Here is a 17,419-nt window from a genome sequence, read left to right on the forward strand (position 1 = left end):
AGAGAGAGAGAGAGAGAGAGAGAGAGAGAGAGAGAGAGAGAGAGAGATTTGTTCATTGTGTGTAAGCTTTACCTTCCTGTTGTTGCTATCACTGTTGCTGTAACAAGGGAGAGCTGAGTGGAAAGGTTAGATATATGCAAATGACATATGTTAACCAAAAGTATCAATAAAACTTTTCTTTAAAAAGTGAAAGGGGGGCGGCCAGGTAGCACAGCGAGTAAGAGCTCCGGTCCCAGAGTCGGGATAACCTGGGATAGAATCTGGGCTCTGATAAATTAGCACCACACCCAGAAATAACTGGCCGTGTAACCTTGAGCAAGTTACTTAACCCCAATTGCTTAAAAAAAAGTGAAAGGAAAATAAACTGCAATCCACTTATGCTTACCATATATCTCTCCATTGTCCTTTGGGTCACTTGCATGTTTAGTCTTTGGCATCTGTAGTATTCAAAAATCCAGCAATATTTAGTATAAGGGGTATTAAAAACATGGGGCTGTGTGTCATGGAGAAGCCTTAAGAAAGACAGAGAGAGGCTGGAGCATGTCCAGAAGAGAGATTACCAGTATGGTGAGCAGATTGGAGAAAAAGGATCAGTGGAAGGGAGTAGAGATGCTAACCTGTAGAAGAGAAGACTTAGAGGGGATATGAGAGCTGTAATTAAAGGGATTTCCAATGGAAGAGGAATTGGACTTGCAAATACACTTCACAGAAAGATTGAGTTCTCTCTCTCACTGTAGGTTTTCTTCCAATGATTACTTAGATATGTAGTATAAGGTATTCTTGATCAGGTAAAGCTGAACTGGATAGTTTCTCAGATCCATTCTGGTTCTTGTATTCTTTAATCATGAAAGACACTCAGAAATTTTCCAAATGAAATCCAATCTACTCTTTCTCTATCTGGAAGTCAACCTCTAGATCTGACTTCCAAAGACCATGACCTCCTAGAAGGAAAAGGATCCCCTCAGTTTTGAACCTCTATCTTAAGGCTGAGTTGTTCTGATTGACTAATGCTAACTCATTCAATCCAGGGCTTAAATTTTTTCCACTTGTGACCCCTTTTTGCCCAAGAAATTTTTATATACCCTAGATATAAAAGTATATAAATAGGTATACAAATCAAACGTTTACTGATAATAAATCATAAAGAAATATATTTTAAAACAATTCTTTTGTGTACATATAATTTTACCACTTATTAAAGATAAAAGCAAAATTGTGTACTAATGAGATAGATGTGCTTAATTTTACATAAAGAATTAAATCTTGATGGAATATTTGATACTGCAGGACACAGAGCATCTTCAACATTTTTCAGAGTTGATTGATATTTTGATTTTATAATCATCAATGCTGTGTTAAAAACCAAAGCTGCAGTGAAGTCACACAATGCACTATGGGCAAGCACTGCCAGAAATATCTCAGATTCATTACAGATTTGATTTTGAATTATTTTTTGGTTGTTGCATGCTCAAAAACCTTTTATTGCTGCCAATTTTTTTGTGACACCCATGTTCAGTTGTACAACTCCATATGAGGTTGTGACCCACAGTTTAAGAAGTGTTGATCTAATCCACCATATCTTGCCAGGTCAAACTATGTTTCATATGTCATGTAACCATTCACTAAGAAATTGGAGCTCATCTTGGATTTTCTCATCCTAGAAAGGTTCTGAAAATGAACTCTTCTACAGTTTCAGTTAAAATCCATGTATCTTCTCACAGCAAAACATTTTTCTTAGACCAAAACACCATTTCCATATGTAATATATACTATTGTACTCTACTAGAATGTAAGCTCCATGAGGCAGAGAATGTCTCATTTTTGTATTTTTATTCACAATGCTTAGCACAGTGCCTGGCACATAGTAGATAGCTTAATAATTTTTTTACCTTACTAATTCATCTGCAGTGCCTGTCCTAGATGTTAGTACAATTCTTCAGTGTATTGGACCTCAAACTTCATGTTACATCTAAACAATAGCCACTTCTCCTCCATTTTTTTCCTGTATGGATTGCTAGGCTGATTTCTTTTATATAATTATGGATCTCATTAAAGAGTTTTCTCTAATATTCTATGACCTAATGCAACTGACACAATGTCAACTGGGAACAGAAGCTTCTGAAGGGCTTCCTTTTTCATATGAGATGCCTCTTCTATCTTTTTTTCCTTCACAGAAGCTCTTTAATAGCAAGATTGCATCTTCAGCAAACAATTTGATAAACCATTCATCCAGATTGGGTATAGCTCCCACAATAGCCAGGCTGAACATGTTATACAACATGCTAATCAAGTTGTCAACATCAAGAATTCCAAACTCCCCACAACATGGAATAAGCCAGCATCTCTCTCCAGTAAACATAAACTGTGGCTTAACAGGTAACTTCTGACTGTGCCTCTGATTAGCAGGGGACCATCTGGCTGACATAGCTCCAGTATATGGTAGCACTGAAGGATTGTGAATCTCCTTATTATTCATTATTTCATCAGATCCCCACAACAAGCCTATAAGGTAGGTGCTATCACTTACTCCATGTCATACAGAAGGAAATAGATTGAATGAGGTTAAGTAATTTGCTCTGTCACGGAGTGTTTGAGACAGGATTTGAATCAAGTTCTTGAAACCAAGCCCAGCACTTTATTCATTATGGAAACTGCCTCTTACAGCATTAACTACAAATATACAATGACTGTGCCAAGAGGGATGCAGAGGACAATAATTTAAAATATCACATACATATTTATTACTGAACCAATCAAGTCAATCTTTGAAAACAAAATGGTGGAAGTCCCTTCTACAATAGGGATTTTTTTCTTTTTTAATATCTGCTTCTAAGCAGACAACTTCCCAAACAGAATGATAAGGACATTTACTTCTTATCAAAGGTGATAACATGGTGAAGTCTTTGGACTTGATATAGAATAAATACAGACACGCCTCAGAGATATTGCAAGTTTTGTTCCAGACCAGCACAATAAAGCAAATATAGCAATAAAGTGAATCACATGAATTTTTTGGTTTCCTAGTGCATATTAAAGTTATATTTATATTACACTGTAGTCTATTAAGTGTGCAATAGTATTATGCCTTAAAAAAAACAATGTACATACCTTAATTAAAAATAATTTATTGCTAAAAATGCTAACCATCATCTGAGCCTTCAACAAGCTGTAATCTTTTTTGTTTGTGGAAGGTTTTACCTCAATATTGAAGGCTGCTCACTGGGATGGAGGTTGCTAAAGATTAGAGTGACAGTGACAATTTCTTAAAATAAGACAACAATGTTTGCAATATCAATTAATTCTTCCTTTCACTTGAACACTTAGAGACCATTGTCAGGTTATTAATTAACCTAACTTCAACATTATTGTGTATAGGGAGAAGGGAGGCCTGAGGAGAGGGAGAGAGATGTGGAATGATTTGGTAGGTAGAGTAGTCAGAACACACACAACATTTATCAACTGTTTGCAGTCTTACATAGGAACAGTTTGTGGTACCCCAAAACAATTACAATAGTAACATCAAAGATCATTGATCACAAATCACCATAATAGGTATAATGATAATGAAAAAAAATGATATATTGTGAGAATTACCAAAATGTGACACAGAGTCACAATGGGAGCACAGGCTATTGGAAAAATGGCAGCAATAAACGTGCCATTTGAGATGGGGTTGCCACAAACCTTCAATATGCAAAAAATGCAATATTGGCAAATTGCAATAAAATGAGCTATGTCTGTATGTATATCATTGTGTTGGCAGTTCTTTGTTAATCCAGACTGGTCTTTCTTTCATGTCTCTTCTTTGAGTTGTACCTGATTTTATCACCTGTTTTCATGCTAGTCCACTGAGGAATTGGATGGGTTTTTGCCTATTTCTTTACAAGAAACCTCTTGATTATGAAAGTCATGTGAGAATATCACCACAATGCCCACACCATAATAGTGGAATGAACCAAAAAGGTATCCTTGATCTATAATAGTCTGCACAGGAAATCTGAGATGACATTTCCAAATTAATTTCATGACAATCCATCTCCATTTTATGCCTCCTTAGACATTAATAAGCAAAGTCATTTAATACAGCTAAAGCTTTGGTTGCTTTTAGCAAGGAATATTGTTAGGATTGTAACATGCACATGAGAGACTATTTGTTAGAGAACTTTTATGACTGAGGTAGGACCAGTGGTCACTTTGTTCACTGCTTACTCTTTGTCAAGAAAATGATGATTGTTAGGTGAGAAAAAATTAGTAAAAGACTGCTTTGGTTTGGGTGACCTTGACTTCTCAAAGACTGTGATAGTAAATGATGACATTTTTGGTCATGGCAATCCAAATAACTATTAACTTTTGCCAAAAGATAGTAATTTTATACTGTAAGAAGGCCATCTATACAAGACTCATTCCATCCTAATAAGAGGCAAATAACCAAAAAGCCAGTTAGCATAAGAAACTTTTTCTGTGTCTTTTTGTAATTCAATTAACTTTATAAAAGAAAAGAGAATTAGTTTCTGTGCCTTTACATGTGGATATGCTATCTTTAAAAGTCATCGAGAAAGAGAAATAGAGAGAGAGAGTGAGAGAGAAAGAGAGAGAGAAAGAGAGAGAGAGAGAGAGAGAGAGAGAGAGAGAGATGCCTTGAATTCATAAAGCCTTGGGTTCCAATCCATTTCTGACAATACTATATATGTGATTATAATCAAGAAAGCTAGGTGAATTAGTAGATAGAGATCTAGGCATGAAGTCAAGAAGATCAGGGTTCAAATTAGACCTCAGACACTTACTGTCTGTGTGACCCTGGACAAGTAACTTAATCTCTGTTTCAGTTTCCTCATCTGTCAAATGAGGATAATAATAGCATCTAACTCTTTGAGTTGTTGTGAGGATCAAATGAGACAATAATTATAAAGCATTTAGCACAGTGCCTGGTAAATGGTAAGTACTATGTTAGCTATCATCATCATCATCATCAACATTATCACCATCATTATTACATTTAATGCCTCAGTGCCACAGGCAATGAGTTCATTTTTAAGTCTATGGGTTATAGTTACAGATTTGCATAAATGAAAGTTTTCCACATTTTGAATTCATCATATTGATAAAATTATCACTCCAAATTGTTTTTAAATGCTTTTTGTTGTCAACCTTACCTTTAGGCATAATATAGTTCTCATGTTTATCTCACTTAGTGCCTTTTTTATTTGAATTTAGCGTCATCTGTTATGATAACTTCAACTTCTGACTTTTTAAGCTTTAGTACATTTTCATCCAAATTTCCATTTCAAATCTGTGAGATTTTCTGTCCTAGGCAGATTTTCTGTAGGCAACATATGATTAAGTATTGCTTTTTAATATATTCTGTAACTCTTTAATGTTTCATAGGGGGATGAAATCCATTTATATTCAAAGTTCTATCTGGTATATTTGTGTTTCCTTCTCCCATGGTATTTTGCATTATATTTTTCAGTAAGAATGACTTACATTAATTCATTTTTAGTCTAAGCCTAGTTTTAATACATGCTTATGGACAATTTGAAACAGACCTATACCTTACCGCAACAAATTATTAACTATATTCCTTAAGTTTCTACTATTACCTTATTTTAAGTTTTTCAATGGTTTCAACTGATCCATATATCCCATTCCCCTTTTAACTATTAGAATCTCCAGATTTTCCATTCTCCATTCTTCCTTCTTCCTTTTCCTCATTTATTCATCATTTGTGATGCCCATAATCAATATTTTTTCTTGTTTCTTCTTCCCAATATTTGTTATTCTTTTGTTGTAGAGATAATAATGTACATCTATGCATATGTATATACATACATACTTATGTATGTATTTATACATATTCTCTGCCCCACTCCTCCCCCAAAGCTCATTTGTGACCTTTAGTTCCCAGTCAAGACATACTTTAAACCAATGCTATTGTTGCACTGATATTTCCCTATGGTGATTCTAGTAGATCAACTTATCATCCTAATATTTCTATTATTTTGGTACATTTTCCAAAACTTGGGACAATTATACATTATAACAATCCTGCTATTATTTTGCTAAACTTGTGTAACATTTACACTGAATCCCTGTTTAGTGATTCAAAGTTCTGAAGTTCACTTAGTCTTCATTGAAGTTCATACTTGATTTGCATATTGAAGTTCATATTTAATTTGTATATAGAAGATCTTGGTTAAGACTGGCCTTATTTATTTGTAGAATCTCTGCTTCTGGTTTGATTTGCATATCAAAGGCCTGAGAAAGACTTGCTTTCTCTGGGAGAAAATTGGCCTATCCTATTTAATTTCATGGAGAACATACTCTTCATTCAAAGTATTTATTTTCTGAGTGGCATACAATCATCTCACAAAGCAAGTTGCTGATATTCTACACAGTTCTATAGCACACACACATTCTTTGAAATAATATCAATATATGTGACAATACCAAGTATGAACCTTCCAGGTTCTTGAGATATCTGGTATATTTAATCATTTTTTTTCCAGCTATCAACTATTTTGTTAAGAGACTGAGATGAAACCATCCACTTTACTTTTTTTAAAAAACTAAAGTCAGATTTATTCTTTTTTTTGTTTGTTTTTTGTTTTTCAAAATATTTTAATTCCAAAGAACCTTTAACAAAAATATATCTCATCTCTCACATAAGAGAGGTAGGAATTTTTTTTTAACTTTAATTAATTAATTTGTTTGTTTCCTTTTAGTTTACAGGATTCAATTCCACAATTCCTTGAATTTCACATTTTGTCCCCCTCCCTCACCTCCCCCCCATGGTGGCTTATTATCAAGTATAGGATCTGTAAATACTTTCACATTATACAATGGTCAGGTTATAAGGATGGATTGTACCAGCTGGAATGAAAAATGGTAAAGAGGACATAAAATCAAATAAGAGAACGAAAAAGATCAGGTATTTTGCTTCCACCTGGATATAAATTTAGTTCTTTCTAGTTCTTTCTCTGGATGCACGTTTTTCTCTCCATCATGCGTCTTTTGGGATTGACTTATATCCCTGTATTGTTGAGAAGAGTCCAGTCTATCAAAGTTGGTCATCACACATACGTTGTGTCTGTAATTGTGTACAAATTCCTCCTGGTTCTACTCTTCTTACTCAGCATCAGTTCTTTTAAGCCTCTCCAGGTAAATATGAAGACCGCCTGCTCCCCGTTTCTTATGGCGCAATAGTATTCCATAACATGCATATACCACAACTTGTTCAGCCATTCCCCAATTGATGGGCACCCCCTTAATTTCCAATTCTTTGCCACAACAAAAAGAGCTGCTATAAACATTTTTGTACATATGGGTCTTTCTCCCATTTCTATAATCTCTTTGGGATATAACCCTAGGAGTGGTATTGCTGGATCAAAGGGTATGAAAGTATTTATAGCCCTTTGGGCATAATTCCAGATTGCTTCCAGAAAGGCTGGATCAGTTCACAACTCCACCGTCAGATTTATTCTTAACCAGATATATAAAAGTTGACAATTTCATATTCCTAGCTCCTTCAAATAATCATAAAAATCACACACCATCTATCACACATCATTTCTTATCAATAGTATGCTCCATAAACCATTAAAAATATTTGTTGACCATAAATTTAAAAATGAAAAAGTTCATGCAACACTATATTTTTTAATGGAGAAAAGGTGACCTGTTATGGAAAGAAATACATAATTCCCTTTATATCAGAATCTAGAAAGGGATTATTTGGATGATCATCAGAGATGACTAGTCAGAAAATGTAAGTTATTGATCACATGGCTACATGAAAATGAGTCAACAACAAACTCTGGATTAATTAGGCATATTCAATTATTCCTCCATCAAGTCCTAATACTTCATGATGACATGGAAATGACCCCGGTTCTTTAAAAGTATGTTAGTGGAGTGTAGATTCTCACAGATCTTACCAAGTTGAAAAGACTGAATATGGGCCCAACAGTAGACATTATGTCTATTTTCTAAGATATAGACAAAATATAACTAGGGCAAAAAAACCACAAATCACCTTTTTAAAAAGCACTTCTCTTGAAGTGATCTTTCTTGTTACAAATGAACAAAAAATGATACCCAAATGAACAACAAAAGCAATATTAAATAAGTAATTTCTATATAAATATCATTATGAAATTAAAACTAAAATTCTGGTAGAGATGAGAGACAGACAGACAGACAAAGAAAGATGGAGATGGAGGCATATGTACAAATACACAGAGACAAATAGATGCACAAACATGCAGACACAAAAAGATTTAATTATATATTGGAAAAAGCAATGCATTGAATATTAGACAATTTAGATCTTACTCCCAGATTACCACTTCCTGGCTCTGTGACCATGGATATCACTTAACCACTCTACTCTTTAGGGAATTTAGCTAGATAATCTGTGGAATCTCTTACAATTCTAACAGTTTCTATTTTTCTACAATTACATAAAAAAGAAATTTTCCCTAAAGTATGTTCATCACCATTTTCTAAGTTTAGGCACCATAAAAAAGCCTTTGTTTAGCCGAGTACTTTCTTTCATACTGAAAGTTAAAATGTACACTTAGAAAGAAGGATGAATACATGACTACAAAAGGTTAACGCTACCCGAAAAGGATGGCAAAAGTAATAAAGGGCTTTTTAAAAAGTCCCTTGCTTTGTTCCTCAGTACAATGCATTATATTTTAGGTGCAAACTTTCAACACTTCATTTGCTGCATTACAGTAATCCAGTGTACTATACAAGAATTATCCAGTTTTAACCCTATTATTCCTTAATTCAAGATTTAACAAGTTCCAAATACAATAATTTCTACCTACAACTTCTCTTCCAATTGAAGGCAACTGAATTCATGTAGTACAAAAAAGCCATGTAATTATGCAAATCTAGGCATCTTTGAAACTCAGAAGGACACTAGGTAATACTCTTCACATAATACTTCTTAACCTTCCCAATAATCCAAAGAATTCTTTATAAGAATACTAAATCAATTAAAGCTCACTCCAGCAATGAAACATATTTATTTACAACACTAGCAGATTACATACTTTTTTTTTCTCCTCCTCTCTCTGCAACATTTCCTTCTCCTTTCGAAGTTTTTCTTCCATCTTTTCTTTTTCCCTTCTTCTGATAATAATGTTATATTCTACTTTTGTTTCTTCCTCTTGATGTGCTCGCCACTGAAGAACCTAAAGAAAATGGAAAACCATTTTAGACAATTATATAAAATTCTTAAGTCAAAATGCACACAGTGAAGTTGGGAGTCACTTTCCAAGTAGTTATCACACAAATATTGTCAAAATTTCACATCAATATGAACTGTATCAATTTGGTCTACAAAAATTCTTGGCATGCATTTTTCTCGATAGTTCAAGGGCCTCTATTTTCAACATTGAAAGCACTCCCTCCATCAGTGCAGATTACAATCCCTGAAGAAAGTTCCTGTGGCTGAAACCTTCATTACCTTGAAGCAATCAATCTGGTGATGAATCTTCCTGAAGTTAGACAGATTGGTCCTCAAAGGATAAATATAACCAATGTCATACAGGAAAACTTTCCAGGTAGGTAGCAATTAACAATGCTTGTACTCTATGGGTATTGCTTTCAAGAATGTAGGGTCATCAATAATACAATAAACTCTATTAGAGTAAGGCTTTAGTTAAAGATGCATATTGGCATACGCATTCTGATGGGCGCATTCTGATTGCTTAAAGGAGGTACCTGAACAAACTTAATGCCTTACATTTCTTTTAATCATGATTATGGTTTATTAATGAAATTTTGCACAAAATTTACACAAAAGTCAGACAAGTTATAGTATATATGGTATATTATTTCATTTAAGTGCTCCTCAAAAGATTTAGGCTCTTCAGATTTTTATAAATAATTTATTTTTTTTAAGATGGCAGAGGAAAGGCAGGGTTTTGACTGAGCTCTCCCAAATTCCCTTCTAAACAATGTTAAAATAATGTCTCAAAACAAACTCTGGATCAGAAGAACCAAGAAAAGGAGGGGGGTGAAAAAATTTTCCAGCCCAAGACAACATAGAAAGTGGACAAGAAAGATCTGGAATGAGAGTGGAACAGTCTAGCACAGGTTACACTCCAGCAAACCAGCAGCAGGCCCTGGAGGTGACTGAGTCAGTGGTGTTGGCAGTGACTTCTAGAGATCTCACAGACAGTAAGGGGATTGGAAAACTAATCAGGATGAGATTACATGAGTAATCAAAGGTACCTGTATGCAAGACTTTGTTTCATTGCCCATACATGGTTCTGGGTCAAAATCCAGAGATCCAGGTTTGGGTCCAGGGCAAGGAGGAGGACAAGCAGGAACAGGAACTCTAGCCACAGATCCAGGGCAGAAAAGAGTGCTTGTGTTCATTCACAGACCAGAACACAGGCCAGGAAAGCATTAACCACACCTCTCCTTAGATCATACCACATTGAGAGAACTGAAACTCACAAAGCTCCCAGAATTAGCTCTGAATATAACAGCACAAAAAACCTGAAGCTTAGGACAGTGCTCCCTCTACCCTGGGAGCAGAATTCAAATTTAGCATAAAGTTAAAAGTCAAGAAATAGGCTCAGGAAATGAATGAACATAAAAAGGAACTTGACAATATAAAGTTACTATGGTGACAAAGCTCAAACCAAAAACTAAGAAGAATACAAAGTCAAAATAGTTACATGCAAAGCCTGAAAGAAAAATGTGATTTGGTCTCAGGCCCTAGAAGAGATCAAAAAAGGATTTTAAAAATCAAATAAGAGAAACAGAAGAAAAATGAAGAAAACAAATAAAAGTGACACAGGAAAGAATATAAAGCTTGGGAAAGGACACACAAAAAATTCTGAAGAAAATAATATCTTAAAAAAACAGAATAGACTTAATACTAAAAAGGGGCACAAAAATCCACTGAAGAATGATTGAAAAGCAGAATTAGCCTGATAGAAAAAGAGATACAAAAATCCACTGAAGAAAACAACGTCTTAAAAAGTAGAACTGGGGAGAAAAAGTGAGATGACCAAATGGAAAGGGAGGTACAAAAGCTCTTTGAGAAATTCTTTCAAAATTAGAATTGGATAAGTAGAAGCAAATGACTTTTTGAGACATCTAAAAACAATAAAACAAAATAAGAAGAATGAAAAAATAGAAGAAATGTGGAATATTTCATCAGAATAACAATTGACCCAGAAAAAAAGTTTGCAAGGAAATGATTTAAGAATTATTGGATTACCTGAAAGCTATGATCAAAAATAATTAGAAATCATATTTCAAAACTATCGGGAAAAACTGCCTTGATATCCTAGAAACAGAGGATAAAATAGAAATTGAAAGAATCCACTGATCACTTCCTGAAAGAAATCCAAAATGAAAACTCCCAGCAATATTATACCCAAATTCTAGAGCTCCCAAGTCAAGGAGAAAATATTGCAAGCAGCCAGAAACAGTTCTAATATCATGTTGTCACAGTCAGGATAATCCAAGATTTAGCAACTTCTACATAATGGATCAGAGAACTTGGAATATGATATTCTGAAAGACAAAGGAATTAGTATTACAATTAAGAATCACCTAAACAGAAAAACTGAGCATAATCTTTTGGGGACAAAATGAAAGTGAAGACTTTCCTGATGAAAAGACCAGAGCTAGATAGAAAATCTGACATTCAAACACAAAACTGAAGAAAAACATGAAAAGGTAAATGTGAAAGAAAAAGCATAAAGGATTTAATAAGGTATTCTCTTTACAGATTTATTGTATTACTGTTTACATCTTACACAGGAAAATGATACTAGTAACTCTTAAGGATTTTTTCTTCTATTAGGGCAGTTAGAAGAAGTGTACGAAGACAAGAGGGCACAGGTACAAGTTGACTACAATGGGATGATATGCAAAACAATAAAATGAAATTAAGGAATGAGAAAAAGGAGTGTACTGGGGAAGAAGGAAGGGAAAACAGAATGGGGTAAATTATCTCACATTAAAGAAGCACAAAAGAACTTTTGCAGTAAAGGGGAAAATGGGGGAGGGGTGGGCAACTCTTGAAACTTACTCTCATCAGCATTAGCTCAAAGAGGGATAACATATATACTCAGTTGGATATAGAAATCTATCTTACCCAAAAACAGAAGTAGGAGGAGAGGATGATAGAAAGGAGGCAGGTTGGGGAAGGCTGTGGTCATAAGCAAAACACTTTTGAGGAAGGACAGAGGGAAGGAGAGTGAGAGAAGTACAAATGGTGGAAACAGAATAGAGACATAAACAGTAATTATAACTGTGAATGTGAATGGGATGAACTCACCCATAAAATGGAAACACATAGCAGAGTAGACTAAAAACCAAAATCCTATGATATGTTGTTAAAGAGAAACACATTTGAAACAGACATACAGAGAATAACTATTATGCTTCAACTGAAGTAAAAAAAAAAAAAACAGGGTTAGCAATCATGATCTCAGACAAAAAAAATAATCTAATTAGAAGAAATAAGCAGAGAAACTATATTTGCTAAAAGGTGCCATTGACAATGAAGTAATATCAATATTAAAATATATGCACCAAATGGTATAGCATCCAAATTCATAAAGGAAAAGTTAACTGAGTTACAGGAGGAAATAGACAACAAAACCATACTAGTGGGGGAACTCAACTTGCTCCTTTCAGAACTAGATAAATCTACCCAAAAATAAACAATAAAGAAGTTAAAGAAATGAATAGAATTTTAGAAAAGCTAGATATGATAGACTTCTAGGTAAAATTGACCACGAATAAGAAGAACGATACCTTTTTCTCAGTGGTACATAGGGTCTACACAAAAATTGACTGCATTAAGACATAAAAACTTCACAACCGAATACAGAAAAGCAGAAATATTAAATGTATCCTTTTCATATCATAACACAATAAAAATTACATTCAATAAAGGACTGTTGAAACATAGATTAAAATTGATTGGAAAATAAATACTCTAATCTTAAAGAATAAGTGGGTCAAAGAACAAATCATAAATCAATAAAATCAATTATTTCATTAAAGAGAATGACAACAATGAGACAATGTACTAAAACTTATGGGATGTAGCCAAAAAATACTTGGGGGAAATTTATATCTCTAAATGCTTACTTACATCAATAAATCAGGAAAAGAGCAAATCAATGAATTGGGAATGCAACATAAGAAACTAGAAAAAAAAAAGCCATTCCTCAATTGATAAATGATCAAAGGATATGAATAGGCAGTTTTCAGACAAAGAATTCAAAGCTATTTGTAGTCATATGAAAAAAAGTTCTAAATCACTATCAATTAAAGAAATGGAAATTAAAACAACTCTGAGGTACAACCTCACATCTATCAGATTGCCTAATATGACAGAAAAGGTAAATGATAAATAGTGGAGGAGATGTGGGAAAATTTGGACACTAATATATTGCTGGTGGAGTTATGAACTGATCCAACCATTTTGGAGAGCAATTTGGAGCTATTCCCAAAGGGCTATAAATCTGTACATATCCTTTGATGTAGCAATACCACTGTTATGTCTGCATCCAAAATAAATTTAAAAACAAAAAGGAAAAGGACCTATTTGTAAAAAAGTTTATTGCATCTCTTTTTGTGATGGCAAGAAATTGGGAATTGAAAGGATGCCCATCAGTTGTAGAATGGCTGAATAACTTCTGGTATATGATTGGAATGGAATATTATTGTTCTATAGAAATGACAAGCAGTCTGATTTCAGAAAAATTTGGAAAGACTTACATGAACCAATGCAAGGAGAACCAGGAGAACATTGTCCACAGTAATAGCAATATTGTATCATGATCACCTGTGGATAATTTAGCTGTTCTCAGCAATACAATGAGGGACTAATGATGAAAATTGCTATCACCCTCCAGAGAAACAACTGATGGAGTCTAAATGTAGATCAAAGCATACCTATTTTTCACTTTATTTTTTATGGATTTTTGGGGGGAAGGGGCAGGTCTGTGTTTTCTTCCATAACATGACTAATATGGAAATGTTTTCATGACTGTACATGTATAAGCTTTCTCAGGGAGGACAGAGGGTATGTAAGAAGGGACAGAATTTGGAATTCAAAATTTTTAAAAATGAATATTCAAAATGTTTTTACATGTATTTGGAAAAATAAAATATTAATTAATTTTTTAAAACCATTTTTGAAGAAAAAAATTTTGCTTATCATGTAGTGAAGTATTATCAGGGCAAGTACTGTTTTGTTTTTATCTCCATATCTCCGCATAGTATGTACTTAACAATGCTTGTTAAATGATTAACTGAATGGATGACCAAGGAAATGCCTTCTTTCCTACCTGTGAAGATGCTCATCTCCTTTGTCTGAATAGAAAACATGTCATAACCCAGATCTTCTTTCTAGCTACTATCCTATTTCTCAGAAAATTCCCTGAATATATGGGCTGTACCTATTCCCTTTACTTCCTACCTATTTATTCCTTTCTCAAACTCCTATAGTCTGATTTGCATTCCCAACGCTCTACTGGGACTTTTCTCTCACATGTTACCAATGGCCTTTCTAACTTCTCATGCTCCTTGCCTTTTCTGTCATTTTATACTGCTGACTACAGCCTCCTGCCTAAAATTCTTTCCTTTCTTTGTCTCTGTGACATTGGGTTTCCTTGGTTTTCCCACTTTTCTAACTGATCTTTCTCCTTTTCCTTTGCTAACTTGTAAAGTTAATGGGATATAAGATCTTTCCCTCCCATTAATAGATCTCACATGGAACCTATTAAGGAAAGCTTGCTTAGAGGAGGTTTGCTTGTAGGAAGGCTTTCACACCTTTTGCTAATTTCTAATTAGGCACTGAGTCATGAGGGTTATGATGCCTTCTCACTCTGAGAAGTGTATATATACACTGAGTTGGTATTTTTACTTCGTGGGCTCCCCTATGTGAAGGATCTTATGATTCCCTGGTTGAGATTCTGAGTAGCCATATGTTCAGAGCTCCCCTACTGCTTAGATGTAAAGGCTCTCTCAATCTAGGGATGTATGTAAAGTGTATAGCAATATTGCTTTGATTCAGGCAGGCAGAGCTCTGTTTGTTGGTCTTTATTTCTCTGCTTGTATTTTCTCTGAAATTCAGGGTACTGACTTTTCCCCTCAACTAGTGAATGTAATTAAAAGACATTGTTGACCCCTTAAACAGCTATCTTTCCTAGTAAAGCAGATCTAAGAACCTGTGCTAGCAGTCATTCTGGGTATGCCAGTGTGGTTGCCACGACACGATTCCTCTTCTTCCTAATGATCACTATATTCAGGTGTCTTCTGTCTGTCCTTGGACCTCTTTTTTCATTTCAACATTTCCTTCATTGGTGAAATATTGTTTTAAGCATGTCTATGGCTTATTAATGAAACTTTACATAAAATTCAATCATGTTGCAGTACATATGAATACATTGTTTTATTCGAGTGCTCCACTCAACATTGCTTCAACAATCATTTCCATGTGGATGACTCCCAAATCTACATCCCCATCCCTCTTACATTTTCAAATGCCTATATGATATATTCAGTTGGAAATCACACTGTCTCTTCAAAGTTGTTCAAGTATTAGTTGGACTACATTGGCTGGGCTCTAAAGGTCTGTAATTTCCAAAACTGAATTATTTTCTCCCTAAAAAACTGACTCCCTTTCCCAGCTATCCCATTTCCTTTAGTAGTAGCACTGTCTTTTTCTATTATCCCAAACTTTAAGTAAATGCTGGAGTTAGTTTTGACCACTGCAAATACTAATCTTTCATTATCCACTAGCTCTTTCTCTGGCACTTGAAAACATGCCAAAGTCTCCCCCATCCTGAAAATAAACAAAAAAACTTCACTTAAACCTCTGTCTCCTCAATTCATTGTCCTTTATCTTTTTTTCCTTTTATAACCAGCCTCCTAAAAAGGATCAACTACATTTGTTGCCTCTGTTTCTTTTTATCCAACATAATTCTCAAGTATCTGCAATCATTCTGTCCCTACCACTTGATAGAAATTGTTCTTTCCAAGGTCACCAATGATTTTTGAAAGTACTACATCCAATAACCTTTTCTCAATTCTTTTTCTCCTTGATATACCATTAGTTTTTGACATTGCCAAACACCCCCTCCTGGAAACTCTTTCTTTTCTTGGCTTCCGTGACACTGTTCTTGCTTGGTTTTCCTCCTCCCCATTGATCTTTGTTTCCCAATATTCTTTGGTTATTGTTATCTTCCCACCTGATAAGTATAGGCAATCCCCCAATATTCTCCTTAGGACCTCTCCTCTTCTCTCCATCCACCCTCTTGGTAATCTCATCAGCTCCCATAGGTTCTATTATCATCTCTTGGAGTATGAATCACAACTGTATATATCTAGCCCTAATTTTTTCTCCTAAACTCCAATCCAATATTACTATCTGTTGGACATCTCCACAACTGGTATCTCAAATTCATCATGTCTAAAACATAATTCACATTTTGCTCAAAACTTATGCATTGTCTCCACCTCCCTATTTCTATTGAGGTATCACAATCCTTCCAATCACCCAGGTTCACAACCCCAAGGTCACACTTTACTTTTCCCCTTTTATCTACTCCCTTTCCCCACCCTATCAAATCAGTTGCTAGATCTTGTTGATTCTACCTTTGCATTATCACTCACACAGTTATTTTCCTGGTTCAAGCCTTCATACTTCTTGGCCTCTAGCTTCTTCCTTCTTCATTTCATCCTCTAGACAACTACCAGATTGCTATATTCAAAACATATCTGAACATGTCATTTCCCTACTCAAAAATGTCAATGACGCCCTACTGCCTCTAGGATCAAATGCAAATTTCTAAGCCTGACATTTAAAGGCTTCCATAATCTGAGCCCCACCTAACTTTATCTGCTCATTTTTTACAGCTTCTTGAGCTCTCTGTAACATTCAGTCTAGCCTACTAGCTATTTCCTGATACATAATATTCTAGCTCCCATTTGTACTACTGTACCTTTGCAAAGATGGTCCCCCAGGTTGGTAATGCACTGCCTCTTCATTCCTACTTATCTTTTATCAAAACACAGCTCAGGTACATCTTCCAATTCATATTGGAACCTTCATAGGTTCATAGGTTTACTCATTCTCTTAGATTCTTAGTTTTCTCTTACTCTTTAAATTACTTTGTAATAAATTAGTAGATACTCTGTATTCATTTGGCTTTGTATGCATTTTTTATCACACAAGCATTTAGCAGAATGCCTTCCTTCCTTCTTTCTTCCTTCCAAGGTTAACATGTCTCTGAAAACCTGGTGCATCATTATGTGGAAATAAGGAAGGAAGGAAAGAAGGAAGGAGGGAGAGAGGGAGGGAGGGAAGAAGGGAAGGAAAGGAAGGAAGGAAGGAAGGAAGGAAGGAAGGAAGGAAGGAAGGAAG

General features: G+C 34.8%; 1 protein-coding gene across 3 annotated transcripts in view; it reads right to left on the reverse strand.

The window, feature by feature from the left end:
* CCDC148 (coiled-coil domain containing 148) overlaps positions 1-17,419 on the reverse strand; it is a 288,487-nt gene that overhangs the window by 74,231 nt on the left and 196,837 nt on the right. For all 3 annotated transcript variants that reach the window (XM_069080750.1, XM_069080748.1, XM_069080749.1), the window contains one exon: positions 9,060-9,200. In XM_069080750.1, the coding sequence (XP_068936851.1) occupies positions 9,060-9,200 (141 nt within the window). The remainder of the gene's footprint in view (positions 1-9,059; positions 9,201-17,419) is intronic.

Source organism: Petaurus breviceps, unplaced genomic scaffold, assembly GCF_028583685.1.
Source record: "Petaurus breviceps papuanus isolate PSGF00001 unplaced genomic scaffold, PetGlider_PUasm1.0 91133, whole genome shotgun sequence".
Taxonomy (NCBI): domain Eukaryota; kingdom Metazoa; phylum Chordata; class Mammalia; order Diprotodontia; family Petauridae; genus Petaurus; species Petaurus breviceps.